The sequence below is a fragment of the Heterodontus francisci genome, chromosome 22 (assembly GCF_036365525.1).
Source record: "Heterodontus francisci isolate sHetFra1 chromosome 22, sHetFra1.hap1, whole genome shotgun sequence".
NCBI lineage: Eukaryota > Metazoa > Chordata > Chondrichthyes > Heterodontiformes > Heterodontidae > Heterodontus > Heterodontus francisci.
The window spans coordinates 43,849,815-43,874,136 of NC_090392.1; the positions used below are offsets into that span (position 1 = coordinate 43,849,815).

Genomic DNA, 24,322 nt, shown 5'->3' on the forward strand with positions numbered 1-24,322 from the left:
GTAAGTGGCCCGAGGCCTCTGGAAGGGCTCTCTCATTGCCTCCAGTACCAGCTTGCTAAGACAGCTGAGCATTCACTTTCTGGAACTAACCATTGTACCAAGTATCTTGGAACAACCCCAGACCCAAAAGACAAAATATAGAGTGCACAACAGGTGGCCCAGTAATAAGCAGGCAGGAGCAGAGTGAATGGTGACATTTATTCTTTATGTACAACTGATACTAGCCCCTTCCCTAATTCTGATTGATCCACACTGTACATGATAGGTCAAATGGTGAGCTTCTCTTATGTATATACACCTTGCATTCAGTTCGGTTTATATTGTTAATCACTGGTTTGGCCAACCGGTAACAGAAAAGTACCATCTAGGGGAATACCACAGTTCACTGGAGTCTGGGCATGCTAGAGTTTTTGTGCTTCTTCAAGTCCTTGTATAAACCTGGCCGAAAACCCTGTACAATATTCAGAGTCTTCAGTTGCAGAGAAAGGCATCAAGTCCTCCATTTTGGCAGTGGGGCTGTTTGTGCCGAGGTCTCCTTCTTTGCCTGCGTTTTCTGCTTCCTCCGTGTCGACCTCCTCAGTGGGAAGGTTTGGGTAAGATAGCTCAGACAGGATCCGGCCTGCCTTCTTCATCTCTGCCACTTGCTTGGCGCTGCAGTCTGGGGTGTTGGTTTCATAGGTCTCATGGAAACTGTTATAATCCACTTCATAGAAATCTTTCTCCAGAGTTAACACTGGGTTGAATCGATGACCCCAAAGAACCTCTGAGTCGGAGTATGAGCTTCTGGCCTGACAGGTCATTCCTGTTGGGAAAGTATATTGGACAGGGTGAATGCACAATTCCAACAATACAAGGGAATATCTGTATGTGAAATAAGAAGTTGGCTATATTATTCCGTAGACGCTCTATACGGAGATATCCACACTTCACCATGGCTCAGTGCTAGCAATCTCTGCTTTGATTCAGAAGGTTGTAAGTTCAAGTCCAACTCCAGGACTCGAGCACAGAAGTCCAAGCTGACATTCCAGTGCAGTACTGAGAGTGTGCTGCACTGTCAGAGGTGTCATCTTTTGAATGCGACACTTTAAACTGAGGTCCCATCTGCCCCTTCAGGTGGATGTAAAAGATTGCATGGTACTATTTGAAGAAGAGCTGGGGAGCTTTCCTCAGTTTCAGGGCCAATATGTATCCCTCAATCAACATCACTAAAACAGATTATCCGGCCATTATCACATTGCTGTTTGTGGGCGCTTGCTGTGTGCAAATTGCCTGCTGTTTCCAATATTACAACAATGACTGTACTTCAAATATGCTTCATTGGCTATAAAGTCAACCACATTGTGTACAGTTTGTCCTCCTGTGGATGATGGGCAGTTCTTTCTCCTCACAGTGTCATTTTAGCTGAAGTTTGTGTCATGAAGAGTCACGGACTGCTCAATTCTTTGGTGCGTGCTGCTTGGGGGAAAGGAGCTGTATCTGGAACTTCCAATCAGAACGTTTAAACTAAAATATCTGCTCCCAACCTGGGTCTAACCAGCAGCTATACAGAATCGGAACAACCACTAGAAGGGATCAGGGTTCACGTCATCCCCTTTACCACACTCTAAATCTTATTCGGCAAATTCAATTTGCAGAATCACAAACAGAAAATCTTCTGTGAACCGGCACAATCAGGCAGTGCAACAGGTCATCAATTCTTTTTATTGCTTTCCATTAAAAAGTGTACCTCAATGTATTTAAGACCAGTAACCTGATGCCGTTTTATTAATACAGCAAAAAAGTGCTTTATCACCAGAAATAAGCATTTTAATAACTGTGCCCAGTCCTCCACCTGAGTGGCCTGATTTAAATTCACTGAAAATGACTTCAAAACTATAATGAACCATTTAATAATTTGATTATTGCACACTAGTCAGTTTCTTAGTACATTTATTTCTTTTTGATAAAAAAACGTTTAAAACGAGCTGACCAGTGCCTGCGCGTCTAAGAAAATGAACTCAATTTAAGAGCCTTCCCAAACCAGCGGAATATTGGAACTGTCACCTAGGGGTGTGGCAGTTTTGTGTGCGGGGCCCGACCTGAGTGAATTAAATGTTGAACCAATGTAAAATATCACAGAAAACATGAACACAAGCGGGTTAGCGCATAACTCACATTTAAAATTTCCTCTTGTGCTGGTTTGGTGATTGTGCTGGAATCTGGGCACAAAACTGATGGAAACTCGATCTTGAGGTATTTTAAAATGATTAAAGGAATTGATCAGGTAGATAGAGAGAAACTATTTCCTTCGGTGGTGGGAGTCCAGAATAATGTACAGACCCTTAAAATTACAGCCAGGCCATTCAGTGGTGATGTCAGGAAACACTTCTTCACCAAAACAATAGTTAGAAAGTTGGAACTCCCTCGACCCAAAAAGCTGTTGTTTCTGGGGGGCAATTGATAATCTTAAAACGGAGATGGTTAGATTTTTGTTAAGCAAGGGTATTATGGGATATGAAGCCAACACGTAGATGATGTTAAAATACAGATCAGCCATGATCTAATTGAATGACTTCCTCCTGTTCCTTACCAGAGGACACAGATTTAAGATAATTGGCAAATTGGGGAGATGAGGCAAATGTATTTTCACGCTGAGAACTGTTATGATCTGGAACGCACTGCCTGAAAAGGTGGTGGAAGCAGATTCAATAGCAACTTTCAAAAGATAATTGGATGAATATTTTAAAAGGAAAATAAAAATTGGAGGGCTATGGGCAAAGAGAAGGGGACTGGAACTATTTGGATCACTCTTTCATAGAGCTGACACAGGCACGGTGAGCCGAATGCCCACCCCCAGTGCTGTACACTTCGATTATAGCATATGCTGTGATCGGAGCAGGAATGAACACATCTCCCACCTCATTCTGGGTCTGCTCTGCTCAGAGGTCCGACCATCGCCGCAGCCACAATAGGTGGCCCTTGGCAACAGCACCAGTCCTTCTGATTGGAGGGTATGAGAAGAGGTTGGAGTAAACCAAAAACCAAGCGCCAAAAAAGGTGAATGGCCTTTTAAAGGAAAACACAGTTTTAGCAAATGATAAACATTGAGCAGGAGGACTGCTGTGTTGAAATGCTCAGCACACTTGGATGCTCTCCGCTGTGGGAGGCTCGGAGAAGGTGAATTAAAGTTCCTGTCCTTTGTTTTTCAGTTGACTTGTTTCTCCACTGTTATCCCTTATGTAAAACAACACTTTAAAAGCTGGACAAACATAGTCTGAACAGAAGATATCGAATGGGCATTCAAGCTCACTTGGAAGAGCCATTATTCCTAGACATGCATGTACTCATTTCCACATTAATCAGAAACCAGAAAAATAGAATGCTTGGTTGGTTCTAAGGGAGTCAACTGAAGGGAAGACTGCTTCCACACCAGCGCACAGTGGAAACAGTGTGTACCATCGACAAGATGCACTGCAGCAACTCAACATGACTCCTATGACAGCACCTTCCAAACCCGCAACCTCTATCACTGAGAAAAACACAGGCAGTAGGCGCACGGGAACACCACCACTCAAGTTCTCCTCCAAGCCACACACCATCCTGACCTGGAACTATATTGCCGTTACTTCACTGTCACTGAGTCAAAATCATGGAACTCACGATGTATCAGCATTGAGGGAGTACCTTCACCACAGGGACTACAGTGGTTGAAGAAGGTGGCTCACCACCACCTTCGCAAGGCAATAAATGCTGGTCTTGTCAGCTTTGGTGAGCTGTGCACATGTGTTTGCATTAGGGACACTGTATTGCCTGCTGTATTCATTTTTTACTTTGTTCCTTCAAACTAATAAACCTGATATTTTAGGTTTATAAACTATGACCTGACGGATTATTTATTTTTTTCCTTTCTGAAGACGACGAGGCTGGTGACATATCCGTAAGCTTTAGACCCCTGAATCTGCTACTTTACCAGATATGGTGAAAATAAAGTCATCGATTTTGCTGAGAGGATTGATCCGTGGCACTAAGAAATATCTGGTGACACCCTAAAAATATTACAGTCATATTATGGATTAGATATAATCTAGGGATTGAGTGTATGTCTGACTTCTTCTTCAAGAACATGACACAGTACAGTCTAATAATGAAACCCCCACAATCGCATATTCCCTCAAATACCTATGGAGTTCTCCCTTACATGTCCCTATGTGGTCTGACTCACTGGGCTGTCTGTACTTGTCGCTTCCTGTGTAAAGTAGGTTTACCACAATGACTGCTTACCCCCAGGGCTAACACATTTGTCCTTAAGCACTGAAGCACTATGATGAAGCTATATAAACCACTGCTAAACACAGACACACAGATAGACACACAGACAGACCTGAAAACAGCCAACCTTAAAAGGAGTCTCTAATGTAAAATTGTTTCTTCATCCTGACTAATCAAGTGGAGACTGAATTACATCTACACAAAGACTTACATTTATATAGCGCCTTTCACGACTTTGGGATGTCCCAGTGTTTTACAGCTGATGAAATACTTTTGAAGTGCAGTCACTGTTGCAATATAGGAAACGCAGCAGCCAATTTGTGCACAGCAAACTTCCACAAACAGCAATGTGATAACGACCAGATAATCTGGGTTTTTTTTTTAAAATAAAGAGATATTGAGATGGAGGGATAAATATTGGTCAGGACACCAGGGAGAACTCCGACTCTTCCTTCAATGGTGCCATGTGATTTTTCTTTACATCCGAGAGGGCAGATTGGGCTTTGGTTTAATGTTTTCTGCTAGAAACCAGGTAAGGCGGGGGTTGTGAGTGGTGGTGGTGGGCATCTAGTTAAAGTAAAGGGAATGATTTATCCTCTCCGATTGCACTGCCTTCTGCCAGATCTAAATATTTACCTGTTCTTTTGAGCAGGCGAGTAGGATACCTGTTCCAATCTGGCGCGATCCTCTTTAATTATGCTGATCAGGGCCAGATCTGATACTTTACTCTGAGGTGTGAGTAGGAGAGCAGTGACAGCTTCACTGTCAGGCCGGACTTGTGAAGAGGGATCATCGGCCAGAAGAGGCCCAGGTTTGCATTTTTATTTTATGTTGACTGACTGCTCCTCTGGCCTCTTAAGGAAGAATGGGCCACCACCCCCTCCCCCCTCAAACTCCGATTGCCTTTGCTGCCCCTCTTGCCTGAAAGCTGCAGACTGATCCCAGGGGTCTCCAACTGTGACCTCCTGCCTGCCAGTCTGCAAATGCAGAACCTGGCCGGGATGGGGCAGGCAGGGTCCGATGTATGTTCTGGTGATAGGTTCTGGCCGTTAACATTGGCTGGGCCTCCAACTCTTTGGATTCCTTGGGTTTGCCTACTGCTTTGGGACTCTCAAAACATTGTACCCAACCCCCCTCCCCCTTTAAAATGGGGGGCCTTCTTCTCAGTTATCTTCCACACACATTGAACCACACACTAAAGATAAAACATTCATGTTATTTAGGCTCTACCTGTTGCTTCTACCATGCCTTCAAGGATCACGACAATCTCAAAATCCTCCTTCTCCAGTTGACTTTTGTTCATTTCCCAAAAGGGGCTCTTCTCGTTAATTTCGTGTGAAATTATCAGCGGCGACACCAGAAAGAGCCGGTCATCCCCGGTATCAAAGCCCACGTTGATGTCAGTCTGGTTGAGGGGTATGAACTCTCCTTCTTTGGTCTGCCTGGATTTGATGAGCTTGGCTCGGATGGAAGCCTCCACAATATGAGAGTTGCGAAGATCCCCAACCCGGAACATGAGACACATCTTCTCATCTCGGAGAGATACGACTGCACGGTTTGAAAACATGAGGGTCTCAGCTCGATTCTTTGGCTGGGAAATCTTCACAAACATACAGCCAACCATCAAAGCATTTACAATGGATCCCAGGATGGCTTGGATCAAAAGCAGGATAATCCCCTCTGGGCACTTTTCAGTGATAACTCGGTGGCCGTAGCCAATAGTTGTTTCAGTTTCGATAGAAAATAAAAATGCAGACACAAACCCATTCAAATTATCCACACAAGGGGTCCATGTTGGATCGCCCAAATGATCCAGGTCTCCTCGGATGTAGGCTATAAGCCACCAGATGAAGCCAAAGAACAGCCAGGTGACAGTAAAGACCAACGTGAAGATTAAGAGGTTAAACCGCCATTTGAGGTCCACCAACGTGGTAAACAGGTCACTAAAGTATCTGTAGGTCTCCTGGACATTTCCATGGTGGACATTGCACTTCCCATCCTTGTCAACATACCTTTGCTTGATTTTCTTTGGCTCAGTGAGTAGCCGTGTCCTGTCGGTTGTTAAAATGTTGTCCCGTGCTTGTTTAGGTAACCTCTTTGATTCTCTTGCAGTTGCTCTAATGTCCATGTCCTTGTTCGGGAGGACTCTGGAATCTCCCGCCATTCTGCAGTTATTTCAGATCAAATATGGATCTCACTCTAATATTACCACCTGAAATAAAGAGACTATTTCAGCTGTAAAATTGTACAGTTGCACAATTTGTTGCACGGAATGTACAGCAGCATACATCGGCACAATAAGTCTGACAACATAGTCACATCAGGATTAGGGTCACGGGAAGTGGGGTGGTCTTGTGGCATTATTGGGTTGGATCGCTATTGTTGTTGTGTCTCGAGCAAGTGTTCATGTGCTCCCATCTTCCTATCACTCCTTCCAAAGGGTATACCTTGGAGCTTCAGTGTAGGACCCTGATCTTGTCTCTACATTACTGACCTTGGTTGGCATATGTCCAACATTGCTTAATCTCGGTGAAAAAGGAATGAGGGGGCTTTGACCAGGGTCTGCTTACCAATAACAATGAGATACCTTGTTTTCACTCATAACCCCCTCTCGTTCTATCTCCTAATGGTGTTTACCCCTTGTTGGAGTATTGCATCATATGCACCTATTGCCCTGGGTACATAGAAATAGGGGCTGGAGTAGGCCATTTAGCCCTTTAAGCCGACTCAGTCATTCAACAAGACTAGGACTGATCTACCTCAACTCCACCTTCCCCATATCCAAAACCTATCAAACTCTGTCTTGAATATATACAACAACTGAGCATCCACAGCTCTCCAGAGTTGAGAATTCCAAAGATTCACAACCCTTTGAGTGAAGAAATGTCTCTATTATCTCAGCCCTAAATGGCCAAACATTTATCATGAAACTGTGACCCTGCATGCTAGATTCCCCAGCCCGTGGAAACATTTTCCCCAGGTCTCGCCTGTTAAGTCTCTTAAGAATTTAATAGATTACATGGTCCAATTGGCCATTATTCATTTTTGGACTGAATTAGCGAATGCCAGCAAGCTATTCAGGTGCCGTGGGCAGAGCCCTCTTCTGTCCTGGACAGCGTGCCCATTTGGCCCCCGCTCTGGTCAGCATAGAACCATAGAAAAATTACAACACAGAAAGAGGACATTCAGCCCATCGTGTCTGCACGGCCGAAAAAAACTAGTCGCCCAATCTAATCCCACCTTCCAACACCTGGTCCATAGCTTTGCAGGTTACAGCACTTCAGGTGCATGTCCAGATACCTTTTAAATGAGTTGAGGGTTTCTGCTTCCACCACCATTCCTGGCAGTGAATTCCAGACACCCTCCACCCTCTGGGTGAAAAAGTTTTTCCTCATGTGACCTCTAATCCTTCTACCAATCACCTTAAATCTGTGTCCCCTGGTAATTAGCCTCTCTGCTAAGGGAAACAGGTCCTTCCTGTCTACTCTATCTAGGCCCCTCAATTTTGTATACCTCAACTAAGTCACCCCCTCAGCCTCCTCTGTCTTAGCCAATCCAATCTTTCCTTATGCCCGGTTGGCCTCCGCCTTGGACAGTGTACCTATTTGAGGTGATTGATTTTTTGAATTACAACTGGCTACTGACGGGTCTAATTACACTGATTTAAACAAGGTCAATCATCACAGCAAATGGCTGCAAGAGCAAAGCACGCATTTTGCCTCAGTCTCAACAGTAGTTAGTCAAGGTGAAACACTGCAATTAGATGCTGTTCTCTAGCATTGTTTCCCCGAGACTGCATGCAGTATAATTCCCAATCGTGTAGAGGGACACAAGTCCACGAATGTGGCTTTATAGAAGAGCTCATTCTTAAGCAGATTACCTAAATGGAAAGTTGAGGTAAACATGAACAAGCTACATGCTCTGAAATAAATGCTGTCCTTTTACAATGTGTACTCCATCATCAGCCTGCCTCCATGGAAACATAACCATTAAAAAGGTGCTGCATAACAAAACATAAGAATCAAAACCATTCAGCTGCCCCATTGCACGGTTTGCTTGCATAACACTGATTGCAATTCATCGTATGTGGAGATTTTGGGGTTGCCCTGAGAGATTTAGGAAGATATGACATGAATGCAGCTTTTTGCTCCTTTATTTCCGTATACAATTTAGTTATCATGCATTCTTTCCCCCCCCCCCCCGTTTCCCTCATTCCTCACTAGACAATAAGTCCATCTGCAGATGGGACTCTGGTGTTACCAGGCAACAAAGGGTTGGCATGGCTACCATCAATACAAGCCAGCTGTGGCCTCTGAGCAGCCTCCACCTCGGGGTGCTGCAATATGAACCTATGAGGGTGGCGTTGAGCAGTGCCTCAAAGGGCAGCCCTCCTCTCAGTACCAACCAAACACAGGGTGAGTGCCAAGCTGCACCATCTCCTCCTGCACACTTGTGCAATGTGTTGGATCTCCTTGCACTTTATTCCATGTAAACACCTCCACTTTGGGCTTTGGTAAAGGTCATTGACAGGCTGAGATACCTTCTGAACCTTTCCCAACCCTGTAAGAATTCTTGCCCTCTGACTCATTAATAGTCTGTACATCTTTATATGTAAACACACAAAATGTGGTGGATAAAGTTGGTGAGCTACAAGCACGAATAGCTGCGTGTGAATATGATGTAGTGGCAATAACTGAAATGTGACTTAAAAATTGTGAGGACTGGGCACTTAATATGTAAGGATACAAAGTGTTCAGAAAAGATAGGGAAGGCAAAAAGGGAGGTGGGGTGGCAGTCCTAATTAGGGAAGACATTGTAGTGTTGGAAAGAATGGATGTCCTTGAGGGGACAAGGACAGAACCCATTGGGTTAGAGTTGAGAAGCAAAACTGGTATTCCATAGGCCACCAAATAACGAGAGTGAGTTAGAGGAGCCAATCTGCAGGGAAATCACACAGCTGTGCAAGAACTATATTGTGGTGATATTATGGGACTTAAATTACCCAAATATTGATTGGGATAGTGTTAGAGTGAAGGGAAAGGAGGGAAGGAATTTCTGAAATGTATTCAGAAGAACTTCCTTAGTCAGTATGTTCTTGGTCCAACTAGGAAGGTGGAATTGCTGGATCTGGTAATGGGGATTGAAGCAGCCAAGTGGACCAAGTCTCTATGGGGGAATATTTGGGTAAGAGCGATCATCATATCAAAAAGTTTAGATTGGTCATGGAGAAGAGGAAGGAACAATCTAAAGTAGAACTTCTAAATTGGAAGAGGGCTAACTTCAATGGGCTGAGAAGGGATCTAGCTGGTTACAATGGAACCAAAGAGTGAGAGGGAAATTTATAATGGAACAATGGGTGATCTTTAAAAGGAGGAATAAAAACAAAAAATGCTGGAAAACACTTAGCAGGTCTGGCAGCATCTGTGGAGAGAGAAGCAAAGTTTGAGCGGATGAAAGGTCACAGACCTGAAACATTAACTTTGTTTCTCTCTCCACAGATGCTTCCAAACCTGCTGAGTATTTTCCAGCACTTTTTGTTTTTATTTCAGATTTCCAGCATCTACAGCATTTTGCTTTTATCTTTAAAGGAGATGTTTCAGGTACAGGCTAGTTACATTCCAACAAGAGCGAAAAGTAAGGGAAACCAAAGCCAGGGCTCCTTGGATGACGCGAGATATAGAGAATATGATGAAACAAAAAAAAAAGGTGCATCATGTATGCCAGGTGAATTGAAGTGAGAACCAGACCAAATAGAATACAAAAAAACAGGCCAGTTCTGATGAAAGGTCACAGACCTGAAATGCTAACTGTTTTTCTCTCCACAAATGCTGCCTGAGCTTTTGAGTATTTCCAGCATTTTCTGCTTTGGTTTCAGATCTCCAGCATCTACAGTATTTTGCTTTTTGTGTTTGAAGTTGACGTCAAAGGTGGGTAAGGTTTTAGAAATAATAATCAGGGAAAAATTCAATAGGCACTTCAAAGGGGATAGAGCAGGAGAATGGGCTGAGTGGAGAGTACTACATAGATGGGCTGAATGGCCTCTTTCTGTGCTGTAATGCTTCTATGAGTCTTTAAATTTCACTTGTGCACAATTTTGCATTTGGGAATGAGCCTTGGGTCAGTGGTAGCATTTGTGCCTCTGTGCCGATGAGTGGAGACCCGAGTTCTGGTCTCTGAATATGGAGTTGACATCCATCTGGGTATTGGTGCCTGATATGACCCCTGACTACAGCTAGCTGGTCCTCTGAGTAAGGAGCTGGGAGTCAGGTTAACGACCTGCCCATATGAAAAGGGGCTGTTACAGAGATAACCCAGAGCATGACCTGTAAAAGCAATGGAAAAACAGGCTCCGTCGTGTACTGCTAGGTACTGAAGAGAAAGTTGACAATTACCCACTTCCATTACTAGTGCACTTCCCGGTCAGTCTCTGCACTACTGGTCTCTTCGACTCTTTGCGTTGATAACACAACCTACGTCAGTCAGTTTACTGGGGCGTTGGTTAATTAAGCTGATTATTAAAGCCTAGAAAGTTCGTCAGATGGTCATATTTTGCAAACAGATGGGAAGCATTTTACCTCACTTCACTTCACCTAAAATCTATCCCTATTACAGGCGCTGCCTTTGCTAGTAAAGTGGGCGAGAGTGTTTTGTAACATGCTCCTTCCTTGTTCAACGTCAATTAAGGCATTAGGCTAATTCCCCAGTTGAGCAATACGCAATTTCTGCGTCTGCCAAGCCTAAAGCAGGTTTGACAGCAGCACATAGAGCTCCTTGAGTTGTCTAGCTGCATGGTAGAATGAGCTAAATTCAGCAGCAAACATGTTCCAGCTGTCAATAGTTGCACTTAGTGATGGAGTTATGTGATGTCGTTTAGGAGGAACATCAGCAGCACAGGTTGAAGAGGCTATAGGAGAGTATTTATCGGGGGGGGGGGGGGGCGTGGGGGAGCGGTTTCTCATTAACCCATGCAGGCTAAGTACCGTTCAGGAGGATATCATAAAAGCATTTAAAAATTATAAAACCATTGGATAGGCTAGATACAAACAGACTTCCAATAGTTGAGTCCAGAATGAGGGGGCCATAGATACAAGATTAAATGTACAGGATTTAGAACAGTGAACAGAAGAGTTGTGAGGCTTTCAATTCCAGGTTTAGTGTTTGAGGCAGAAACTATGTCAACATTCAGGATAGAATCATGGAATCTTACAGCGCAGAAGGAGACCATTGGGCCCATCATGCCTATGATGGCTCTTTGGTAGAACTATCCAATTAGTCCCACTCCCCTGCTCTTTCCGCACAGCCATTTTCTCCCTTTCAGGTATTTATCCAATTCCCTTTTGAAAGTTATTATTGAATCTGCTTCCAGCACCCTTAAGGGCAGTGCATTCCAGTTCATAAAGTGTAAAATAAAATCCTCATCTCATCTCTGGCTCTTTTGGCAACTGCCTTAACTCTGTCTCCTGGTCATTAACCCTCCTGCTCGCAGAAAGATTCTCCGTATCTACTTTATCAAAACCTTCATGATTTTGAAATCTCTCCCTAACCTTCTCTGCTTTAAAGAGAACAGTCCCAGCTTCTCTCATCTCTGCACCCATTTGACAGGTGGGTGGATTTAATTGGGACTATTGGTTCACATCTCGGGGACTGGTTGGGTTGAAAGGTCTGTTTCCTTGGCGTAACCTACATATATTTCAAGAAGTGGCTACTGGAACCTCAGAGTAACACTGCATCAGAATGTCCCATCTCAGAGTGGGAGGTATTGACTCAACCAGACGAGAAGTTCTCATCTCAGCACTGGATTCCCATTGGCTGACGAATGCCCTGAGCTCCTATTCCAAGGGGTTTTTTCCGTCACTGCTGGAGATTTCCCTGAACGCAGACAGTTTCTGACACATCACAGAACCTGGCACGCCACTGCTGGCCCTTTTCATCTTCACCAGGAAATTCCCCACAGATACGGAGCAGAAGCAGATGAGATAAAATAGTTACTGTTACACTGACTTTCCCCAGGGTCCAGGACATAATGTGATGAAGCAGTACCTAATGGGTACACGAGTCAATAGTGTACATGATCCAGAGAGAATTTACTGACGGTGTTAAATAACACATCTATATTCTCAGATAAACAATTCTTTGATGATTATTCAAAGGATGAGGTGTAACAGAGCAACCAGCCACTACTGATGAAGTTTAGCATTCCTTTAGGCTGAAGATATCTTTAAAATGAAATGAAACTTCATGAATTTAAATGACAAATTCAAAAAGGTGTTTCAATAAAACGGATACTGAAATCATGCAGAATGCTTGTATTTGAATTAAGCAGTTTGACCTCTCCTCTCCTCCCTTCCCTCCGACACTTGTTTTTCACACAAACTTACAAATTATTGCAACAAGCCATAAGAGGAATGAGTTGGAATATTTTCTGTGAATGAAGCTAGTTGTTAGCTTATCATGGACTGTCACAGAATTGAAATCAATACTGCACCAAACCTTAGACAAAGAAGATTCATTCTCCAAGCTTGGAATCAGACTCCTCGGCCAACGTGACTCACTAACCACAGGCCAGCCACTTTGTACTGGGCGCAGTGACATTGTCAGACTGTCTTGTGTGACACTGTTTCCACCTCAGTAACATCGCCTCAGAGCAAGTGCAAAGAAAATTCACTGGACTGATTCCTGGGATAAGGGGATTGTCCTATGAAGAGAGATTGAGTAGACTAGGTTTATATTCCCTGGAGTTTAGAAAATGAGAAGTGATCTTACTCCCTGCCTCAGCTTATCTGCTGCTGAAACTCTCATCCATGCCTTTATTACTTCGAAACTTCATTATTCCAACAAATCCTGGCTGGTCTCCCACCTTGCACATTTGTAAATTTACCATCTAGAATGGTGTGCATAACCGGGAATACACCCACACTGTGTAAACGGGAATATACCCACACCGTGCACTGTGTAACCAGGAATCTACCCTCGCCATGCACCATTTAACTGGGAATCTACCTGCACAGTGCACAGTGTAACTGGGAAACTACCCATACCATCCACCCGGGAATCTACCTTCACTGTACACCATGCAACCAGGAACCTACCCGCACCAAGCACTGTGTAACCGGGAATCTACCCACACTGTTTAACCAGGAATCTACCTGCACCGTGCACTGCATAACCAAGAATCTACAAGTACAGTGTAACCATGAATATATCCTTACCGTCTGCCATGTAACCGGGAACCTACGCGCACTGTGAAGCATGTAACTGGGAATCTACCCACACAATGCACCATGTAACCAGGAATATATCCTTACTGTCTAATGTGTAACCAGGAACCTACACGCACCATGCACAGTGTAACCGGGAATCTACCTGCATTGTGTAACCAGGAATATATCCTTACCGTCTGAAGTGTAACCAGGAACCTATGCGCACTATGCACCATGTAACCCGTAATCTACCCACACCATGCACTGGGTAACCAGGAATATATTCTTATTGTCTGACATGTAACCGGGAACCTAACCACACTGTGCACTATGTAACCGGGGATCTACACGCACTGTGCACAATTTAACTGTGAACCGGGAACCCACCTGCACGATGCAACTGGGAATCTATCTGCACTGTGCACTTTGTAACAGGGAATCTTCCTGTATTGTGCTCCATGTAACCAAGAATCTACCCACCCATGGCACTGTTTAACCAGGAATCTACCTGCAATGTGCACCGTGTAACTGGGAATCTACAAGCACTGGGCAACCAGGAATATGCCCTTACCGTCTGACATATAACCAGGAATCTACCCACACCCTGTAACTGGGAATAAACGCACACCATGCAATTTGCAACTGGGAATACACCTGCGGCGTGTAACCGGGAATATAACCGTACTGTATGACGTGTACAAGTCTACATGATTAGTCGAGTCAGGAGGCAATGCCATTGGATGACTTCACGAAAGTTACATGGAAGGCAGGAGAGATTAAAATGACAAAAAGGATGATGGTGCAAGGCAAAAATGGGTGGTAATGGGGATAAGTAAAGAAACAAAAGATGTGCCTAGAGGAATAAAAACAGAAAATGCTGTAAATATTTAGCAGTTTTGGCAGCATCTTTGGAGAGAGAAACAGAGTTAATGCTTCAGTTTGATTTGAAGATGAAGAAGCTTTGGGGAATCAGGAGTTGAAGCACTCGCCACAGAATAGGATCAGAGGAACAGCAGTCACTCATTTTGCCCCTTGTGCCTGTTCTGCTATTCAATGAGATCAAGGCTGATCTGTGACCTAACGCCACATCCCTGAATATCTTTGGATAACAAAAATCAATCAGTCCTAGATTTGAAATGAACAATTGATCGAGCAACAATTGTCTTCTGCATGCTTTGGGCTTATTAGAATTTTATGGCCCCCTAGAGACAGGTTCAGAGGCAAGGGGAGGCCCATAGAATTGTGTTGGCAGGTGTGAGGCGGAGGGGCCTGTTGTCTTCCCGTCACACCAGAATTTAGTCGGGGGTGGGATAGGCTGACGATGGACTCACACCCAGAGGCCAACTGAGACCCTTAAGTGGCCTATTTCCAACCTCTTAAGGGACTCTTTCTGCTGCCTTTGGGATTTAACCAGCAGCAGGGGGCTGGGGGTGGGGGGGGGTGCCTCTGCAACACGGGGCGGTCGTTCAGTGAAACAAAACTATCTGTGGCCGACGGAAGCCCCCTGCCAGGAAAAGCCCCACCTATGTTAACCCCCTCCCCCTGCTCTAAACACCCACCCTCCCCACGAACCCCCACCCCCCCCCCCCCACCACTTGCCAGGGCCTGCTGCTCTGGTCCTGGCGACCCCGCCTCACTCATTTTGGAACCAAACTCCAGCGCTGAGCCTGGGTCCAAGACCTCTTGTGGTGCTGGCAGTGGTCACCACTTCTGGTGGTGCTGCTGATACCACTGAGCTGCCGGCCCTCTGATTGCCCAGCAGCTCTTGGAGGCGGGATCTCCATCTTTAAAGGGACGGGGAGCCTGGCACCGGGCATTTAATTGCTTGAGCCTTGTTAAATTGTGCTGGTAGGGGCTCCAAAAGGCCAAAGCGGAGTTCCCCTCGTCTTTTCAGCCCGACGCTGGCACCCCATCAGCATGACAAAATCCAGCTCTTTGTGTGTAGAAGTGTTTCCTAATTTCACCCCTGAAAGATCTGTGTCTAATTTTTAGACTCTGCCCCCCTAGTCCTAGACCTCCCAACCGGTGGAAATAGTTTCTCGCTATCTACCCTGTCCGTTCCACATAATATCTTAAAAAGTTCAATCAAATCACCCTTTAACCTTCTAAATTCCATGGAATACAATCCTTGTTTATGTAATATTTCCTTGGAGTCCAGATATCATTCTGATAAACCTATGCTGCACTCCTTGCCTGGCCAACATATCCTTCCGAAAGTGTGATGGCCAGAACTGCTCACAATACTACAAGGCTTCGTATGATTGAAGACCACTCCTCAGTCACTAACAACACCCCCTCCCCTTCACACAGCACCTTTCCATGCCAGTACAGGAGATGCGACATCTATCCTTTGACCTCCTCCCTGTCCAAGGACCCCAGCACTCCTAGGTGAAACAGCGACTTGCTTGTACTTTCAATTTCATTGGTTGTTGAGCACGGAGTAGAGACAGCATCATCGAGTGCACACCATGACATGTGATGGTTTCTGTTTGCTCCACTGATATCAGCTGTCAGGCAGTCTTTTACAGCCAAATAAGTATTTTTGGAGTGTAGTCATTCTATATGGTAGAAAGTCCCGCAGCCAATTCGCACACAGCAAGATCCTGCAAACAGCACTGAGGACCGTAATACTAATTTACTTTTTTCTCTCCTCTTCCAACAAAAACAGAGGCAATAAAACACATTGAGAGCTTGTACTGCTTATAAATCTCACTTCTGCACAGAGCTATTTTGCCTTGTGAAGATAGATGCAGCCACATTTTGTACATAACTTGAGCTCAAGGCAACCTGTATATTGGATGATTCTGCCCTCCACAAACTGCATCCCTGAAAACTGAAAAATAAAACCACCATCCTTGTTCCAGATGAGGTTTACTGTTAAACAGCTTCCCTCTACTGACTCACTCAGTCTCCCCACGACTGCCACACCAGGGCAACACCGTGCTCCTTCTCATGCTCATCTGGACTTGGCTCCCCCACAGCCGCTATTTAAATGCCGACTCTCGGCTTTAAACTACCTCTCTCTGCATTCATTGTTTGCTGTGGGAACCACCACTGAATCTGGAAGCTGAATGGTTGAGGTGGAGGGAATGTACTCTGTACAGAGGACAGAAGCAAATTGAAGCTGCACCTGCCTGCATGAACACCAGACCCCTGCAAATACCCCAGTCCCATACACACCCCAAATACCCCCAGCCCCACAAACACACCTGCAAACACCCCAGCCCCATAAACACACCCCAAATACCCCCAGCCCCCCACACACACTCCAAACACCCCCAGTCCCATACATATCTGCAAATACCCTCAGCTAAAGGCCTGCTCGGGTCTGCAAATGAAACCCGACCCAAGCCCGACAGAACCACATCCTTCCCGAGCCTGACTCAGCCCGAATCCTTCCATTTTTTCCCATGCCTGACCCGACCATCAGTTAACCTAGCTTCCGTATTTCACTTTGTTACTTATCTGCACATGCTAAACAAAAACTGTAACTAAACAACATTTCAAGTTCAAAAAGTACATTAACGTTGGTGCCACTTACCGGAGGTGGTGATAGTGTGTGTCTGTCCCAGCTGACCCGAGACCGAATGCCAGACCTGGAAGAGTGACCCGACCCAAACCCAAAACATGTCGTCGGATCCCATCGGGTTCGGGTTGGGTAGCTATGCTCTACCCCCAGCCCCATACACATTCCCAATTACCCCATACATACCTGCCATATATCCCATTCACATCCTCAATTACCCGAGATGCACCTGCCCAAAACCCCTTCGTCCGTCAGTGGCACCGAACTCTTCAAACCTTGTGATATGCACAGCTCTGTCAGAGGGGGGAAAGGAGAGCACAAGGGAACCAGGATAGGGTGAGTGAGGGGGAAAGAGAGAGAGGGAGAGAGAAAGCGTGAGGTGGTGGAGTATGTGGAGGGGAGAGTTCAGTTTGGGGGGGGGGGGGGTGGTGGGGGTGAAAGGAAATTGGTGGAAAGGAGTAAGTGGGGGTGTGGAGTGAACATTTAGTGAGGGAAGTGGGTGGAAATGGGGAGTATTGAGAGGATGGAGAGGAGGGATAGAGAAGGGAGGCTGAGTGGGTGGGGATGGGTAGGAGGGAGGGAGGAGTAAGAATGCGAGTGGGAGGACGAATGGAGAGTGGTGAGAGCAGGGAAGGGAAGCAGGGAGGAAGGGAAGTGTTGGGTGGATGAGAGTGGTGGGAGCATAGGGAGGAGGGCAAAGGGGGTGAAGGTGCAGAGGGAGTGTGTGGAGCGGGAGGGGGGGCGGGTGGAAGGGAGGGGAAAGGAGAGGGGACAAGATTGGGTGGTCCTCTGTGGATTCAGCGAAGGCAAGTGGGTTACTGACCTGTGTGACTGGTCTCTTTCCCTACATTACTGACTTTATTCTACAGGTACGAAGAGTCTGCTCAGCATTCCCAGTCAGCAGATGCAGGTCCATAGGTCCAGACCCTTGGTGAGAGTATAAAGCTTTGCTTTCTGAGGCCAAGAGGATCAGGAGAATTCCACAGGACCCCACAGGGAAAGTCACAGCCTCCCTGCCCCAGACTCACGCCCCTCTCCTAAAGCCTGTTTGCGGCTGAGCCCCATCTGAGTGCCAGCAGCCTTGGACCCCCCCCCCCCCCCCCACTAGTCAATGGCTGCATTCTGCCTGTTTCAGACCGGCACAGGACTGGGAGAATATAGATGAAATCTATATGGTAATATCAAGGAAAACCTCAAGATGTTTTATCAGTACATTAAGAGCAAGAGGATAACTAAGGGAAGGGTAGAGGCTATCACAGATGTACAAGGGAACTTATGCATGGATGCAGAAGATGTGGGCAGGGTTCTTAATGAGTTTTTTATTTCTATCTTCACAAAGAAGAGGGTTGATGCAGACATTGTAGCTAAAGAGGAAGTGTGTGGAATATTAGATATGAAAACTATAATAAGAGAGGAAGTGCTTGAGGGTCTGACATCCCTGAAAGTGATTAAATCGCCAGGACCGGATCGATTGCATCCCAGACTGTTAAAGGAAGCCAGGGGGGAAATAACGGATGAGCTGAAGATCATCTTCAAATCCTCACTAGATACAGGCGAGGTACCAGATGATAGGTGGTCTGCGAATGTTGTACCATTGTTTAAAAAGGGTGTGAGGGATAAGCCAGGTAATTATAGGCCAGTCAGTCTGACCTCGGTGATTCCTGTCCCTCAGAATAGATTCTGTCACTTAGAAAGGCATGGATTAATCAGGGATAGTCAGCATGGATTTGTTAGGGGAAGGTCATGTCACTAAGTTGATTGAGTTTTTTGAGGTGGTGACAGGGAGGATTGATGAGGGTAGTGCAGCGAATGTGGTTTAGTGAGGCATTTGACAAGGTCCCGCATGGCAAACTGGTCAGAAAAATGAAAGCCCATGGGATACAGGGGAATGTGGCAGGTTGGATCCAGAATTGGCTCAGTGACAGGAAACAAAGGGTAGTAGTTGACGGATGATTTTGTGAATGGAAAGCGGTTTCCAGTGGTGTTCCACAGGGCTCAGTGTTGGGACCCTTGCTGTTTATGGTATATACTAATGATCTGGACTTAAATGTGTGAGGCATGATTGGGAAATTTGCTGATAACACAAAAATTGGCCGTGTAGTTAATAGTGAGAAGGAGAGTCGTAGACTCCAGAATGATATCAATGGTTTGGTTGAGTGGGTGGAAAAGTGGCAAATGGAATTCAATCCAGAGAAGTGCGAGGTATTGCATTTGGAGAACGCAAATAAAGCGAGGGAATACACAATAAACAGGAGGATATTGAGAGGGGTAGAAGAAATGAGAGACCTTGGAGTGCATGTCCTGAAGGTGGCAGAACAGGTGGATAGAGTGGTGAAGAGGTATATGGATTGCTTTCCTTTACTGGCCAAAGTATAGAGTACAAAAGTAGGGATGTGATGCTGGAACTGTATAGAGTGTTGGTTAGGCCACAGCTTGAATGTTGCGTGCAGTTCTGGTCACCACATACAGAAAGGGCATAATTGCTTTGGAGAGAGTACAGAGGAGATTTACAAGAATGTTGCCAGACCTTGAAGGTTGCAGCTATGAGGAAATATTGGATAGGCTAGGGTTGTTTTCCCTGGAACTGAGGTGGCTGAGGGATGACTTGTTTGAGGTGTACAAAATTATGAGGGGCCTAGATAGACTGGACAGGAAGGATCTGTTTCCCCTGGTGGAGAGGTCAGTTACCAGGGGGCACAGATTTAAGGTGATTGGTAGAAGGATTAGAAGGGACATGAGGGGAAACCTTTTCACCCAGAGGGTAGCAGGCGTCTGGAATTCACTGCCAGGAACAGTGGTGGAGGCAGAGACCCTCAATTCTTTTAAAAGGTACCTGGACATGTACCTGACGTGCTGCAACCTGCAGAGCTATGGACCAGGTGCTGGAAGGTGGGATTAGTTTGGGCAGATAGTTTATTCGGCCAGCGTAGACATGATGGGCTGAATGGCCTCCTCCTGTGCTGTAATTTTTCTATGGTTCTACGAAGCCTCGGAGTTAAAATACTCCAGGCCTGAAACAGACCATGTTTTCAAAACCCGTTCGGAGTTATAATCAACCCCTGGGGGGAGAAAAAGGAAGTGAAACTTGTGTTCTAGGACAGATTTGTACATAGAGAGACATTAATGAATCAGTGATGCATTAGCACAGGAAAGAGAGAAAAAGACACACACACACACGCAAAGAGAGGGAGACAGACACACAGAGAGAGGGGGAGAGAGAGAGACAACACATAAACAGTGTGTGACTAGGGCATCAGATTCAGATATGTCAAAGCCATACCTTGCCCAGTTGACCCTGCAAAGTCCTCCTAACATCTGGGGACTAGTGTTAAATTGGGAGAGCTGCCCCCAGACTAGTCAAGCAGCAGCCTGACAAAGTCATACTCACCAAGTCATACTTTACAGCCTATGTCCCAGACACCTCCATCACCATCCCTGGGTATGTCTTGTTTCACTGTCAGGTCAGACCCACCCGAGGCGGCGGCACAGTGGTATACAGTCAGGAGAGAGTGGCCCTGAGAATCCTCAACATTGACTCTGGACTCCATGAAGTCTCATGGCAACAGGTCAAACATGGGCAAGGAAACCTCCTGCTGAATACCACGTACTGCCCTCCCTCAGCTGATGAATCAGTACTCCATGTTGAACAACACTTGGAAGAAGTACTGAGGGTAGCAAGGGAACAGAATGTACTCAGGGTGGGGGGCTTCAATGTCCATCAAGAGTGGCTTGGTAGCATCACTACTAACCGAGTGAAGGACATAGCTGCCAGACTGTGCCTGTGGCAGGTGGCGAGAGACTTCCAAAAGACACCCAATAAAGTTCCACACAAGTGATTCTTAGTAAAAATAAGAGCGCCTGAAATTGGAGGTAGAGGTATCTCTTCTGGACCCACAACTTCTCATTATATTTATTAATGACTTGAAGGAATAGAGAGTTGTGTACCCAAGATTGCACATGACCCTAAATTAGTTACGACCGACTGCTCTAGTCAAAGCCCCCAATCAAAATATAAGATTCTGATTGTGGTAGGGAGAAACGCACTGTTAATTCAATCCCATACCTCCACAGATCGCCTAACATATAATTTCAAACTTTCCAAATTAAAGACCCAGCCAAATTGTACCATCTATTAGCCCCTGAATCAAGCTAACCAAACCAGGTGTGTTTAAATAAACAAATTAACTGTTTAATTAGAAAAACTATATTCTTAAACACTATTAAGATATAAACAACATTTAAAATAGAAAAAAAAAAGAGTCCTTGCAGATTTATGCTCCTGCTGCATGTGGTCCAAGGTTGCTTAAAGTCCTCACGGTTGTCCGATGGGACATCTAATCCAGAAGGCGAAATTGTTGCTTTCCTTCTCCAGCGATGAATTTCAATAATTAACAACTTGCAAATACTTTTTAATGAATCAATTTGGCTTTAGAATTTTTTGAGGGATAAAAGATCGTCACAATCTAACTTCCCTTCCTTCAGTTTAAGTTATCAGCGATCTCGGTTTTGGCTTGACTTTAGAATCTTGAGAGAGAGAATAATAAATAAACAGACTAAATTCTCTTCCTTCAGTTTAAATGGTCTGTTTCTCCTTTCAAGTGCTAACACACAGCTATCTGTCCGTGTCCTCTGATAGAACAAGCTGTTTTTTCCACTATAAGCCACTTCAAAATTAAATTGCAACAAATGTATCTCTCGATGCTCAGTCTGAGTGGCTGTATCCAAGGCAACTGGGATGCACCCTTTGAAGCTGTTTGGATCCCTCTCTGTATGGTTGTGTCCAACGGCAACTAAAATGCACCTTCACGGTAACACCCGAGGCTTGCTTGTTCTTAAAGCAGTACTGATCCTTTGCTGTCTTAAAGACATACCACATATTTCCCCCTAAAAAAACTACAGGATCATAACAATTAGCAGTGAGAGTAAGTAGTGTAGATGTGAGCAGGCATTTGCAAAGGGGCATTGAGAGATTAATTAAGTGGGACAAACTACAGCCATTGGAGTTCAATCTGGGAAAGTGTGACCACATCTAATTTGGGCCCAAGTATTTTCTAAATGGTGAGAAACTGGGAACTGAGAAGGTAGAGATATTTAGGGGTCCAAGAACAGCAATCACTTAAAGTTAGTGGGAATGTACAAAGAATAACTACAAGGCTAATCAAATGTTGGCCTTTATCGTAAGGGGGCTGGAATACAAAGGGGTTACAAAGAAGTTAAGCTACATCTGTACAGAGCTCTGGTTAGATTCCAATTAAACTATTGCATTCAGTTCTAGGCACCGCTCCTCAGGAAGGATATACTGGCCCTGTAAGGGCATGCAGCACAGATTCACCAGAAATTATACAGGGTTTAGAGAGAGTCAGGTTGCCACTTGCCTGGATGGGTGCAGCTCCAACAACACTCAAGAAGCTCGACACCATCCAGAACAAAGCAGCCCACTTGATTGGCACACCATCCACAAAAAAAAAATTAATTCCCTCCACCACTGATGCATAGTGGCAGCAGTGTGTACCATCTACAAGATGCACTGCAGCAACACACCAAGGCTCCTTAGACAGCACCTTCCAAACCCGCGACCTCTACCACCTCGAAGGACAAGAGCAGCAGATGCGTGGGGACACCATCACCTGCAAGTTCCTGTCCAAGTCACACACTATCCTGACTTGGAACTATATCGCCATTCCTTCACTGTCGCTGGGTCAAAATCCTGGAACTCCCTTCCTAACAGCACTGTGGGTGTACCTACCTCACATGGACTGCAGCGGTTCAAGAAGGCAGCTCACCACCACCTTCTCAAGGGCAATTAGGGATGGGCAATAAATGCTGGCCTGGCCAGTGACGCCCACATCACATGAATGAATAAAAAAAGGTTGCATAAACGTGGCTTATATTCTCTGGAGTATGGAAGATTAAGGGGGGATTTATTTGAGGTGTTTAAAATGTTAAAAGGAATCGAAAGGGCAGATACAGAGAAACTATTTCCTCTGGTAGGGAAATGAAGAACAAGGAGACAGGACCTTAAAATTTGAATTAGGTTGTTCAGGAGTGAAAAAGAAGAAACTATCTTTCACACAACATGTAGTAGAAATTTGGAATTCTCTCCCCAAAATGCTGTGGATATTGGAAGACAGTTGGAGGTTTGAAGACTGAGTTCTTGTTGGGTAAGGGCATCAAGGCAAATGGAGCTAAAACAGGTAAATGGGGGTGAGGTATAGATCAGAATAATCTAACTAAATAGTGAAGCTCAAGGTATTGAATGACTTCCTCCTCCCTATTATTGCATGTTCTGCTACTCCATGACCCCAGTAGAAATAAAATCCCATGCCTCCAGCACTCACCATCTCCCTTCAGTAATTTTTAAATTCATCACTGCTGCAAATAGGTTTCTTGCCTAGCACTGGGAATGTGGGTATATCGTGACAAAGCCGAGATTCATTACATGGGTCGAACTGGCCTTTGAGCTGTGAGTGTTCCCAGGGTTGTCTCAGTTCGTGCCTGTTATTAAGGCTGACACACATGAAACTCAAAGTTCACCTGAAAGCTAACCTCCTCTGCATGATATTCATTCCAACATGGCTGTCTAAGTCAGTTCTCAATACAGCACACAGCGTGGATTCAGTAGCTGATTATTCACTCATCAGTTCTGCAGTAAATCACCAGAGTATGCAACAATGCAGCGCAATTCCCCAAACAACACAGTATTTCCACATCAGTGTCCTGGATAAGCTGCTCATTAATAATGAACATTACTGGCTTCTTTTTCGACAAAGCAAGCAGATCTAATTTTAGATGCCCCAAGATTCAGGGGCTTTAAGCAAAATACACTGCAGTTCAGCTCCTAGAGCAGCCTTGATCACACTCGCACACTCAAAAGTGTATCTTTGATGCTTCCACGCCACTAAAAATCAACAGAAATAAAAACAGAAAATTCTGGAAAATACTCAGCATGTCTAGCTGCATATGTGCAGAGAGAAACGGAGTCAACGTGTCAGGTCGATGACCTTGCATCAGAGCCCCGAGTTTTGATGAAAGGTCATCGACCTGAAAGGTTAACTCTTGTTTCTCTCTCCACAGATGCTGCCAGACCTGCTGAGTATTTCCAGCATTTTCTGCTTCTATTATTAAAAATAAACAGAGCTCCTCATTTGACAGAAGTGAAGTACTGGCTGTTTCAATGGAAAGATAATACAATTCAATTTAATAAAGCTAATCATTCTGAACCAGCCTTGTTTTATCTAAACATCATAAATAACATTATTACAGGGATTAATGGCCATCCTGACTACAGGCTATAATTTAACCTGGTTGGGGTGGTGAGAGATTCAGTTGATTTCCATTCTGCACTGAA

General features: G+C 45.0%; 1 protein-coding gene across 1 annotated transcript in view; it reads right to left on the reverse strand.

Annotated features, from left to right (window-relative positions):
* Window positions 1–210: 210 nt before the first annotated feature.
* The window catches only part of kcnj5 (potassium inwardly rectifying channel subfamily J member 5), a 62,835-nt gene continuing 38,723 nt past the window's right edge, over window positions 211–24,322 (reverse strand). Inside the window, exons 2-3 of the mRNA XM_068054319.1 lie at window positions 5,479–6,460; window positions 211–802 (exon numbers count right to left, since the gene is read on the reverse strand). Coding sequence (XP_067910420.1) covers window positions 402–802; window positions 5,479–6,412 — 1,335 coding nt within the window. The 5' untranslated portion in view covers window positions 6,413–6,460 and the 3' untranslated portion in view covers window positions 211–401. The remainder of the gene's footprint in view (window positions 803–5,478; window positions 6,461–24,322) is intronic.